General features: G+C 41.4%; 1 protein-coding gene across 4 annotated transcripts in view; it reads left to right on the forward strand.

Annotated features, from left to right (window-relative positions):
* The window catches only part of CLNK (cytokine dependent hematopoietic cell linker), a 201857-nt gene that overhangs the window by 134474 nt on the left and 53964 nt on the right, over positions 1-13419 (forward strand). For 3 of the 4 annotated variants that reach the window (XM_038533378.1, XM_038533380.1, XM_038533379.1), the window contains 3 exons: positions 3274-3311; positions 7589-7733; positions 9130-9236. In XM_038533378.1, the coding sequence (XP_038389306.1) occupies positions 3274-3311; positions 7589-7733; positions 9130-9236 (290 nt within the window). The remainder of the gene's footprint in view (positions 1-3273; positions 3312-7588; positions 7734-9129; positions 9237-13419) is intronic. The other variant, XM_038533381.1, reaches the window with a different exon arrangement.

Here is a 13419-nt window from a genome sequence, read left to right on the forward strand (position 1 = left end):
TGCTTTGTTCCTACATGCTATGCAGAAACCAGAGTGTTTTAATCAGGAAGGGCTAACATCTATAATGCATAAAAGTACAAATGTTAGTGGTTTAATAAAAATAAAGATTTATTTTTTGATCACATCATAGTCGAAATGTGGATTGAAGGAAGTCATCTCCCCATGCACTCATTTGAGATTCATTCTCCTTTCACCAGTGGCTTCCATTATTATTGAAGACCTCAGGGTCTTCCATCTCTAGCCAGCCACAGAGGCAAGATGAGCATCAGGAGGGTCAAGAGAAGGAGAGGGTCAAGGAAGTCATCCTGGAATGATGCACATGCACACACTTTGTCCCAGTGGCCATAGCATCATGTCATGGCCACCCCATGTAAGAGACACTGGGAAATGTGTGCTGGCCACAAACCCACAGGAAGACTAAATGGAACTAGGTGAGCATCCTCACAGCATCTTCAAAGCCACTCAAGGAGCTTGAGTTAGTGAGGAGCAGGGCTGGAGAGGTACTCCTTCATTTTTACCTAATATTGATGGTCAGGGAGGGTCCCCCACCCCCACCCCAGCGAAGATGACATTTAAGATATGATCCAATTGATGAAAAGAACCCAGACATAGGCAGCATTGAGGAAAGAATGTTCTGGACTGCAGCACAGTGCATGCAGATCTCAGAGGCAGAAGGAGCTGGGTGTACTAGAGACACTTGGAAAGAAGCTGATGTAGCTAATTTCAGAGGTGAGGAAGGAACTGGAAAGAGATGAGATCAGAAAGGGGGCAGGAACCAGGCTATGCTGGGGGCCATGGCAAAGAATCTGGATTCCATGGGGCATTCCAAGGGCCATGAGTGACATGAACTGATTTACAGTTTTAAAACTATGCTTTTAAAATTACATTTCAAACTGCATTGTTAGTAACATACGTACTGCAGCAGATAAATACAACTCCTTCCCTAAGGGCACCTGGTTGGCTCAGTTGGTTAAGCATCCAACTCTTAATCTGGGCTCAGGCAATGATCTTGGGGTCATGAGATCGAGTCCTGTGTCAGGCTCTACACTCAGCACAGTCTGCTTGAGATTCTCTGTCTCTCTCTCTCCAGCACTGCCCCTCCCCCTGCTCATGTGCGCGCTCTCTCTCTCTCTCTCTAAATACATAAAATCTTTTTTAAAAAGGGTCAAGTACATACCCATCAAAGATGTAATCAAATGCTGCCTATTTTTATTTAAGTGTCACAATGAGACAGAAAGTTAAGTGTCCTGACAATTCCATGACATTCAAGTCACCTAGAGTGTTCAGAGAGGGAAACCCCAAGAGGATCTCAAAGGGCATTGAAGCATTATGGAAGGCAAAACAGAGGAAGTGGAGACTCCAGGTGGAATCAACACAAGCAAACATTCAGAAGTGGCATGAAACATATTTGGGGGATCCCGGAGAGTCTCAGGCTGCAAGTTCATGAAGGAAGAGACCCCAAGCTCTCTGTGGAGATGTCAGTATAATGAAAACATTTGATGAGGCCAATTTCCTAAAATAAAGTTGTCTCAGAAAGCAGAGCTGCTTTCCTAGATCCTATGGGCCAGAACAGATCCCCAAAATTTCGGTGCTCATTTGCTCCTTCCAGCCTAGCTGATCATTATGGGTGACCTCATTAATTTAACTCAATTCATGAGAGAGTACAAATTGCTACTGTGAAAGGCTGGAAAACCTGTGGGTTTCTCCACCAGGGCTCTCAGCAGGGGTATAATTGGCTGGGACAGGAAGGTGTCATCAGTGCCCCCAGGACAGTGGTGGCTGCAAGGCTCACCATCAGGATGGGCTGGGACCAGGAAGCAGGTGCAGTCAGACTCCTGCTCATTATCTCAAGGAGATTAGCTTTGGCTAGTTAACACTTCCCTGATGCACTGGTCCTAAGCAAATTCCAGAGAGCTGTGTTTCCACTGAGCCAAACTTTCATTAATTTACACATTATACTCTACACAAGGCTTGGGCATGCTGACACAAATTCCCAGCTATTAATTGCATATTTTGGTATGGTAAGAGAATTCGGTGTGGAAGGGCAAAAGTCTACGAACATGATGAAGCCAGAGCAAGATGTAAAAATACACATGATACTGTGGTCCTCTACGTGACTTGGACACAGGCCAGAAATCTGCCCTGAGATTCTTAACAACCAAAGGAGGAAGAGAAATATGATCTCTTATAAAATTGGTGTTTTTCATTAAATCAAAACAAACCAATCCCTGAGAAGCATGCAGCTCCCAAGACCCGCTAGGAACTTCTCACATATGTGCTAATAAAGAGGGTGTGATAAGAACATTTTCTGCTTATAGTGTTCCTCAATGCAGACTAACAGCATGAAACTATAATGCAATTTAGGAAAATTAAGTCTAGAGGAAGCAAAACACCCTGCAGATCATGTGAGCAGTTCTTTGATGGCTCTGCATCATCGGAGGGTAAAGTTTAAAGCAGAGCACTGACTGAGTGCACTAGATGACCCCCAGGCAATCTTTCATGAAACAAGTCCAAGCGAGGGGGATGAGCACTGAGAAACTTCACATGAGCAGTACTTACTCAACAAACACCTGTGAAGAACTCGTTTGTTCAGTGTTGGGCCCTATGCCTGGAGCTAAGGACAGATGAATGAGTAGACCTGTCCCCTGCCCTCAAAATATTTCCAGTCTGTTCAAGGAGATGAAGCTATGCCAGATTACAGCAAATGCAACGTGTGTGCCAGAGGGATGGGGAGGGGGCCCGGACGCCGCTGAGTCATGACTGGGCACATCTGATGGGCGGAACCCGGGCGTCCTTGTGACCGGATGCTGACCTGCCATAGAAGAAGTGAGCCTTCCTAGTTTGGATTTGATTGTCTAGCCCCCTTCTTCCTAGTTTGGATTTGATTGTCTCGCCCCTGCTTTGCAAGAGCAGCAGCTAGAACCAGAAGTATGGATATACAGGCTGCATTTTAGGCAATCACTGTCAAGAGAAACGAATGGAAATTAGCACAAAATTTCCAAAGAAATGCAAGGGCCACTCTTTTCAATGTTTGTTTGCTTGTTTGTTTTTTAAAGATTTATTTTAGAGAGAGAGAGTAAGAGCCAGAGGGGCAGGGGGAGAGAGAGAGAATCCCAAGCAGACTCTGTGCAGAGCACAGGACTCGATCCTGCCACCCCAAGATCATGACCACAGGTGAGACCAAGAGTTGGTCACCTAGCCGACTGCACCACCCAGGCACCCTCACTCTTCTCAGTGTTTTGCAGTAACGCTTTGATCTACTTCTGTTGGCAGGCCAGTACCGGACTATTGATGAGCCTCTTCTCCACTGTGTAAGTCAGCCACTTCTCCTCCTTACCTGTCAGTCTTTGATATTTACAAAGTGAGTGGTGGCTCTTTTCAAGGCATTTGGCGAATTTCAAGAAATAATAACAAGTTTTTCCAAATGGCATGATTTCCTAGCAGAGAAACTTGCATGTCAGTTCTTGGGTATAAACTGTATTCCCATAATATACATTGTAAATCAAAGCATCACACTGTACTTAAACTTACATAGTGATGTAGGTCAATTATGTCTCAATTAAACTGGGAAAAATAAATAAGTAGATAACAAGGCATTAATAGACAGAGAGGCAAAAAAAAAAACTGTCTTCCAATTTCTCAGCTATGGAATGCAGATAAAAATTAACTCACATGGCCACTGCGAAGATTAAATAAGATGAAAATACCACCACATGGTGCTGGCAAGGGAGTGACAAGAAAAGCACTTCCTAAGGCTCATGGTGAAATCTTAAAATGGAACTAACTTTCTGGAAAGCCATTTCATAATAACCAATCAACATAAAAATGTCTACTTTCTTTGGCCCAATAATTCTATGGTTGGGAATTTAAACTAAGAAACTAGTCTAAAACTTGGGCTAGTATGTAAAAAAAACTCATTTATATTTTATAGTAATATATTTAAACAGAAACCCTGGAACCATTCCAAATATTCAATGATAGAAAAAAAAAAACATTGAATAGATTGACATAGTCATATGATGAAGCTGTTAAGAATACTTACAAGAATTTTAAGGACTAAAGAAAATTTGAAATTTGTAACACGAACTCAGCCCCCTAATGTTATAAACAAGTTTACTGTTAAATTGTACATAATTTAAATAGTTTTAATTAGCATATCTACAGATGATATATGAAATAGGCAGATAGAAGAGAGGGAGAAAGAGAATCTGCTTTTAAAATCATTGATTCTTTACTCTTTGAAAGACTTCTTTAAGAATCAAAATAAAGCTATGGATCCTTACCTCAGGACACAGACACACAAAATCACAAAATATTTTATAAAGTAGGAGGTTTATGGACAGAAAATACTGAGTTTTTAGTTAAGTACCCCTGCTATTGACAGTAGATAGGTAATAGATAATTAGATAAATAAATGTAATTCATTATATTTAAAAGAAAATTCTGTCTCTTTCTCATTCTGGAAAGAGACAAACCAAAATTTATAGTTGGTCCTGGAGGCAAGGTTCTCAGGGTCTGGTGTAGATTCTCTACAGATTTGGGGTGGTGGTTGCCATCCCTCAGGGTAACCCTCTGTGCCCTGACGCCACAATAGAATTGGGCTCAAGATGAACTCTGCCTCAGATTCTTCCAGCAGGTCCAAGATTTCCCAAAGATATTACACTCCACAGAGTCTTGGTAATTGCCAGAACAGTATGTCAATGGTGCCCTTGCAACAAATGTCTGTCAAATCCTGAAAGGAGTTACTCCAGTTCAGAACTCATTTCTGTATGCAGTTCTGGGGGAGAAGAGCCCAGCCCCCTTCCCCCCTTTGCCAGGTCAATTGTGAATACCCCTGAAGTTCCCCCCCTGGCAGCTTCACTTTGCCCTGGGCACTGAGCTCTACCGAAACTCATCAACTAGAGAGGAGGGGATCTATCATGCCTTGAGCTCCTGTCATGGGCAGGTGTCAACATAGAACATTTATGTACATTTTACTTCATTAATATCCAACTACAACCAAATAAAGTAGATTTAGCCCTCTCCAATTTACAGACTGAGCAAGTGAGTCAAGGGGGTTATGTAATGTCCCCCAGGTCATACAGTGGACCCACAGTTTAGATCTAGGAGTGGGTGATTCCATCCTGGGTCCATGCTGCCCCTAAGCAGACTGGCCCTACCTGGTTTCCCAACCAAGAACTCCCAGTCCGAGTCCTGCTTGCCTCCCGAGATCAGACCAAAAAGGTGGGGCTTCATAGCTGTAATGCCTGGTTGTTAGGGGCACAGCATCCATGCAACCATGCCAATGGTCCCACTCCAACTTTGTGTTCAGTGACCTCACCTCTCTCCTTTGGGTCACCATGCTCACCCTTTCCATCCTCTTCCTGCTCCTGTCCTGGTCCCTGTTCTCTTACACCTGAGCCCCTTGAATTTTATAATTTTATAACTTGCCTGAGCCCTCAGTTCTTATAAGACTTGAGTCTCCCTTTCCTTTAAGATAGGAATCAAGGGAAAAAAAAAAAAAAAGATAGGAATCAAGGGCAGCACACTCAAAGCCATACTTTAGTCTTTAGGGAGCCCACCTCCTTCACGGGGAACACTCCCATGGAGAACACTGACTTACTAAATTGCATTCTGCACTCTCGCATCAAATAAGCAGGTTACTTGGAGCCCAGGTAAAGCCTAAAAGGTCTTCCAGACAGGGGCATTGTTTGCCTGGAAATCAGGCCCATCATGGACATTGTCTTTACCTGTACCAAACTGCTTTGACAGAGCAATGATGGAAAAAGTCATACACCTGGACACTTGGGGGTGGTAAGCAACTTGTCCACATACACTGGAATCATGCAGACCTGGCATTTAAACACAAGCCCCGAATACCAAATCTTTCCACTATAATAAAACCACCTCCTAGATTATTGTGTTTATACAATGAAATAAAGTACATAAAGCATCTAGCACATATAAAGTCCCTAACAAATGTTAGAGAGGCTTTAAGAGGAAGATTGGTGGCCTTGCTTTACCTCTGATTTTCTTCAATTGTCATTAGTACAGTAGCAGCCATGGTAGTATTTATAGCTACTATTTATTAAGTACTGACCATCAGGCATTTTCCTCAAAATTTTACATGCATTGTCTCATTTAACTTCTGGTTGCCAAAGTCACTCTATAACTCTAAGAGATTATATTAGTGTGTGTGTGTATCATCTATTCCAAAAATAAATTTGAAGCAGCTTTTGATAAATATATCTCTGTAACCAGAGAAATTATAATATAAATGAAAAACTTTAAATCATACCATAATGACATCCTAAATCGAATTAAAATCTATTATTTTATGTATTTTTGCTTACTTAACAAACATATATTAAGAATCTACTAGGTGCAAAAAATGAATAGAAATAGTTAAGGCCATAATGCAGTAACTTTGACTCTAAGTTTTCAGTCTTTGAGTATAAAATAATTGAAAGTCCAAAGAAAGAGTTAGTGTGCTGCCCAATTCATGTAGTGTGACCAGGATTGGCTAGAAAGAAGTGAAATGCTCTCTGCAGAATAACAAGGGAACTTAAAAACAGGATCTGAGCCCAGGCTCACGCTGTTTGCCACTGCACTCTCTGGTTAGAAGTCAAAATTATGGATGTTGCAACACAAGGAATGCCCTAGATTATTCACCCTTCGTCTTAGGCTCAGAACAACTTTAATACTGGGTGCTGGATTTTAGTGTGAATGTGATAGAAGACCTGGTTCTGCCCATCGATGGCACCTATGACTGTGTGGCTTTCAGATTCCACCATTCCCAATTTCTGTATTTGTAAAAGAAATATCTAAGTTCTTAATTCTGAGGGCCAAAGTGGAGGATGTGCATGAAAATTTCTTATAACTGGGCCTGTTATTCATAGCCATGGCCATTTGGAGTCTTAGTGGAAACTTTAAGAGAGATAAGGGATCCTTCTATATGAAAGACTATTGAGATTAGTATCGGGGCTGAAACACAGCACAGTGCTGAATCCAGATCCCAATACATAGGTATAGATTCCAGAATTTCCATGAAGATGATTAGATCTTTTGCTGAGTGGTACCCAATCCTGCCATCCCCAGTGTTCAGACTTGGAGCTCATTACTGGTATATAGATATACAACTGAAATTTGTGTATTGATCCTGTATCCTGCCACCTTGCTGAATTGTTTATCAGTTCTAATAACTTTTTTAGTGGGCTTCTTGGAATGTCCTATGTATGTAGGACAAGATCACATCATCTGCAAATCTCTTTTCTGCTTTGAAAGGCTGATGTGATTATACTGGGCCACTCAGGTGATCCAGAACAATCTCCTTATTTTAAGGACAGCTAATTAGTAATCTTAAGTACATCCTCAATGTCCCTTCACAGCAGGACTCAGATTATTATTTGATTGAATAACCAAGAATGGGAGTATATGAGGACATCTTTACGATTCTGCTTACCACAAGAATTTAACTGCCCAGACCCCAGATTCTTAAATGTTTCCGGCTAAAAGAATCTATACCACTCCCCTTGCTAGCACTGTAGCCCATCATCTTGGTTATAACTGTATCTTCCCTTGACTCCCTCAAATGTTCCCTCCCATTTAGGAAAGGAACTCTGCTGCAGCAGTCCTGGGTAGAGATAAAGACCAGAACGATGACGACTATGAAGACCCTGAGCTTCACATGGTAGAGGCATGGCAACCAATAAAAATTTTACCAGCCAGACCTATAAAGGAATCGGAATATGCAGGTAACATCTGGGACCTAAAAATCTAAGAATGCACATCCACGATGCAATACTGCACAGTAATTAAAGCCGCAGATTCCAAATTAAGCAACTCCAGGCTAAAATCCTAGCCTCCATGGCTTACTAGCTGTGCAGCCTTGATCAAGCCTAAAAAATTCATTTTCTCTACCTGAAAATGGTGTTCATAATAAAGGAACTTACCCTCTGAGAGTTCTTTTGAGTTCTCACCAGGGGACTTGGCACAGAGTCAGAGCTCTGTAACTACTGGTTGTTATTATCATGATTTTCTTCCTGAGTCTTAGGAACAAGTGGTGAGCATGGGAGAGGGTGGATGGGCAGGACTGTGGGCAGCATGGGAGATTTTTTTTAAAAGATTTTATTTATTTATTCATGAGACACACAGAGAGAGGCAGAGACATAGGCTGAGAGAGAAGCTCCCTGTAGGGAGCCTGATGTGGGACTCCATTCCAGGACCCCAGGATCAGGACCTGAGCCAAAGGCAGACGCTCAACCAATGAGCCACCCAGATACCTCTACATGGGTAATTTAAGACAGAGTTTGCATAATGGAGAGCAGCATAAAAGGGAAGAATTTTCAACTTGGCTCACTTGTTTTCCAGGGAGCCAGCATATAGGTAGCACGAGGGCATGGCAACAAAGCCAAGCTTCTTAAGAGTAAAAAAGACATAATTTCACAACCACCCTTGCCTCTTTCCAACTGGGGCACACAGGCAAGTTCTCTGAATTGTAAATATAGGACAGGGCTGTAAGGGAAAAGAAGAGGAAGCACTTGTGATTTCTGAGGGCCTGACCCACTGAGATGAGTCTACAGAGGTCCCTTTGGAAAGAATCACCTTGTAAATAATGATGAAACTCCTTTGTTCATTCACTCAATAAGCAATGACTGAGTATCTGCTGTGTGTATTTGCCGTGTTAGGATTGACCAAGTGACACAAAGGTAAACAAAGCATGATCCACATTCTCAGGAAGGTCACAATCCAGTGGCAGATGCAGAAGGATCACCAGATAAATAGGATAGACTATAATAGGTATATAACATAGAAAGGAGAACCAGCAGTGGATGGTGGTGTGTGGGACCTTGGAAGATCTGCAAAGGGCATGAGAGAGCACAGGGCTGGAAGGATGAACAGGAGTTCCCAGGGGCTGAGAGACTGAAGGATGCTCAAGTGCAGACTCTGGTGTGCACACATGTGGACTGGAAGGAATACAAATCCTCCCCCTTGGGCTTTAATCTCCTAATCTGTCCAGTGGAAGTACACCTGCTTGCCTCATACCTACGTTGTGACGATTCAGTGAGTTTTTAGATGGGCACATAGTTTGTAAATTGTAATATGCTGAGTCCAGCTAAAGTATGACTTTGAATTTTTCTCTTTTCACAGATACACGTTATTTCAAGAGTGCGATGGACACTCCCCTTTCCTTAGACACCAAGACCTCTGTCCCCATGGAGCACCATCACTGGCACACACAGATGGGGCTAGGAAAAGTGAGTACAGATTTGGCTGTGTGAACGAAACATGGGCAGGGCAATTCCTAGCAGCTAGGAGCTTCCGCATCTCTCATTCCCAAGGCATCTTGTTAGGTGATGAGCAAGTTGAGCTCAGTGAGGTGCTAAGGAACCAGTTCATCTGACTGCTAACATCATGGTCCTGGTGAATGAGCACAGAGAAGGGAGGAGAATTAGCATTTGTGAAGGTTTTTTGTGGGGCCTCAGGGTGGGGATTCTTCACAGACAGTGCACTTGATGCTTGTCTCCTTTTCCAGAAGCAGACTTTGAACTCAGATCTTGTTGATAATAACATATTATTTTGCCCAGACTGTAGGCCCAATGCTGGTAGTTGGTAACTGCGTGGTAAGAAGTAAGTCAAACAACCTCTCTGAGACCCTCTGTAACCTGGTCTATAAAACAGGAAAAAAGTCCCTACCGTGCTGTACTTCAAAAGGCTGTTTGGACACTACCAACAAGAAATCAAGAAAATATCCTGTAAATACAAATACATATATGAATATATATGTGTATATTATATATAAACATATAAAAATATAACATATACTTAAAATATATAAATATATAAAATTTCATTTTTAAAGAACTTTTGCTAATGCTTCTTTTCCTTAATGCAGAAATGCATGAAATACAAATGAATCACCCCTGGAGTTTTAGGGTTACCAGTCACGACACTATGTTCCATTTTGTGTCCATATTCTCTATGCAGATAGATTTTATTCAAAGAGTCCCACTGTAGTACATGTCTGTTTTTTTTTCTTTTTCTGTTAAGTTCTAGTTATAAAATGATTTCCCATGTGACAAACAAGCATTAATAGCATAGTATTTATAGATATATCAGACCCCATTATGGGATTTTTAATTATTTTACTCAACCATTGAGTGAAAATATTTTAAAAGCTTTGATACCTATTGTGAAATTTCTTTCCTGAAAAATTGCTTCAATTTACCCTCCCATAAGTCCTGTATGATAATGTGCACCTCACAGAACTCTCACCAAAACTGGCTATTACTGTATTAATTGTAATTTTAAAGGGATTTCACTGTTCCTTTTTTTTTTAATTTGTACCATATTTATTAGTGAGTATGAACATGTTTTTAAATATTTATATCACATTCTTCCTGTTCATTATTTGTTCACATTGTCTATCTATTTAACTTGAGGGCTTCTGTTAATATTAATAAGCAAAGGAAACTACAAATAAGCAATGTCATTTACCCAGAACACATCCAGGAGAGTTTGGGAGAGCAGGATGGGGGATGAAATATTGAACACTTCTGCTTTACACAGGCACCAAGCTAAACTTTAATCATTCATTCAACAAATTCATTCAAGAAATATGTGTTGAGTGCCTGCCATGGACCAGACACAATGATAAGAACGCACATGCATTGGTAAATAACCAAGGCCCTGTGCTCATAAAACTTACATACTGGTGGGAGGAGACTGGAAATAAATAAATAAATAACAGACAATATGTTAAGTGGGAAAAAAATGATTAAAACATGATAAGGGTAGTCAAGGAAGGTCTTCCTGAGTAGAAATGGGAATGAATGAATAAATGAATGACATTTAATCCTTAAAATACCCTTAAAAGATGAATATTATAATCCTCATTTTAACAGCTCCAACTTTTATGAACTCTTTGAGTCAGTTACTTATCCTCTCTGAGCCTTTATGATCTTAACTGTAAAATCTCATCACTATTATGATAATACATAGAGCATGCAGTCAATAGATGGCCTGTCCTTGAGGAGAGGTCCCAGCCCCTAGTGCAGTAACTTTATAGAAGAGGAACTCAAGAGATATTGGTTAAATGGAGGAAAATGAACAAACTTTCCATCATTTGAACTAAATTTTGAAATGTAGGTAGCTATTTTAATAGGAGAAGAAAAAAAAATAGGAGAAGAGATCCAGGTTTGACTGACTTCTGTTCCCATGGAACCCTTTTTCAACCTGATCTTCAAAGTTCTCAGGTGAATATTTGCTACTGTCAGCAAGATCTGCCACTGGGGCAGCCCCACGGGGGCTGTTTGACAGGGAGGAGGTCGCTTCAGGGCACTCAACACTGGAGCATAAAGCATGTTCAGATTACAGAATGACTGGACCAGTGGCTAAAGATACAAGTTCTGGTCTGGCTATGAAAGAATAGAGAATGTTCACCTAAAAACCTGAGCTTCCCTTTCCCCCAGTAATCACTAATTCAGTCTTCTCACTGTGAGAATTGTTTTAAAAAAAAATTCTTGTTGGAGGTTTTTTTTTTAAAAGATGTTATTTATTTATTTATGAAAGACACATGGAGAGAGGCAGAGACATAGGCAGAGGGAAGAGCAGGCTGCTTATGGGGAGTCTGATGTAGGACTCAATCCCAGGACCCTGGGATCACGCCCTGAGCCAAAGGCAGACACTCAACCACTGAGCCACCTGGGTGCCCCTCATTTGAGTTTTTAAAATAACTATGCCAGAACTGAAGCCTCCATCCTTACTTTATATTTCCTTCATAATATCTTTGTAGCTTTCTGTTACAATACAGATTTCTTCCTTTAGCTAGATCACTTTGCAAGTGGAACTATAATCTCAGCATATCAAGTCAAGTGAAATCATGTGAGAAAAAGCATACAGCAGACTCAGCACAACTTTGGCCAGGGAGGAGGGTGGGGAAGTTGGCTTATAAATTAAGAAGGATTTGACCTCAATTCAGATAAGGAGTTTACTCTTAATCAATGTTTGAATAATCACATTTTTATGAGAAGCAGATTACATTCTCCATTTACAGCCTCATTCCCAGGAGTTCATTCTTACAACTTCTGCATTCTGCACATTTGTGGTGAGATTAAACTATCTATGAAAAGGATCTTCAATAATCCTACTAGAGGCCAGTTCCTACCTAGACTCCTTAGGTTGGTTACAACTGTCTTAAACCACTAAGCCTTTGCCCATCTTTCCATTTATTGAGCACTTGGTGTGTACCCAGCACTGTGCTCAACAATGGGGATGAAAAATGAGCCAGTGCCCACAGTCTAATGGAAGAGGCAATGGCCCAAATTGGCAGTTCCAATGTGATGTGAAGTCCTAAGACAGAGGTGAGCATGGTTCACAGAAGCTGCATCACTTAACCCAGCTAGAGGCTTTTAAGACTTCTGGAGGAAGCAGTGCAAAGCAGATTGTGACACCATTGCATGGTCCTCAGTAATTCTCATCAGGGACCATTCTGCCCCCTAGGGCATGGCTAGCAATATCTAGGGACAGGCTGGTTGTCAGGACCATAGGAGAGTGCTACTGACATCTAATGGTGGAGGACAGGGATGCTACTAAGATTACTACAATGCTCAGGGCAGCCGCCACTGAAAGGAATTATTCAGCTCCAACTCTCAATGGTGCTGAGGTTGAGAAATCTGTGTTATAATTAAACCTGTGCTATGATGTGTTATAATATGTTGTGAGCTCAGACCTGTGTACATATCTGAGTCTTTTAGTATCCAAGCTCTTATTCCTCTTTTTCATCATAATCTAACAATGATGCAGGCTTATGGTGGACACTAATAAATATTTATCTGACAGAAAATGGGAGCAGCCCCTTGGAGGGGCCAAAAATATTCCCAGCCCTGGGATCCTATACTAACACCATCAGAGGGCATCAAACTGCTGGGGAAGGTGCAAGACAAAGAAGCTCTCACACACAAAAGAGCCAAATGGATCCAAATGTCCAATGACACCAAATTAACTTAGCTACCAAAGCGGAAGCCCCATCCCTAAGATCCTAAGCATACAGGACCCACATAAGAGACAACAGAGGACCTCTCCTGCTCCTATAACCAGGCTAGCAATGGGAGGTGGGCCTAAGCATTGAGAGACTCCATCTGTAAGACAAGCACACAGAGGAAGCAAGAGAATGCCAAAAAAAAAAAAAAAAAAAAAAAACCGATCTGGCACCCCAGCTCCCACAAGCAATGAAGGAACTGGATGCTGTAAAGGAGGCCATAGCAATCACAAAATCCAAATGACACTCAACTCTTACTAGATTAATGGACCAGCCAAAGAGCCACACATATTCCAGGCATATACTGTGGGTCAGTGTGCATAGAGGAAAAGAGGTAGACATTGAACATCACACGGTAAGAAGTAACAGGGGATTCATCCACCTTTGCTACCTCAACTTGA

Source organism: Canis lupus, chromosome 3, assembly GCF_011100685.1.
Source record: "Canis lupus familiaris isolate Mischka breed German Shepherd chromosome 3, alternate assembly UU_Cfam_GSD_1.0, whole genome shotgun sequence".
Taxonomy (NCBI): domain Eukaryota; kingdom Metazoa; phylum Chordata; class Mammalia; order Carnivora; family Canidae; genus Canis; species Canis lupus.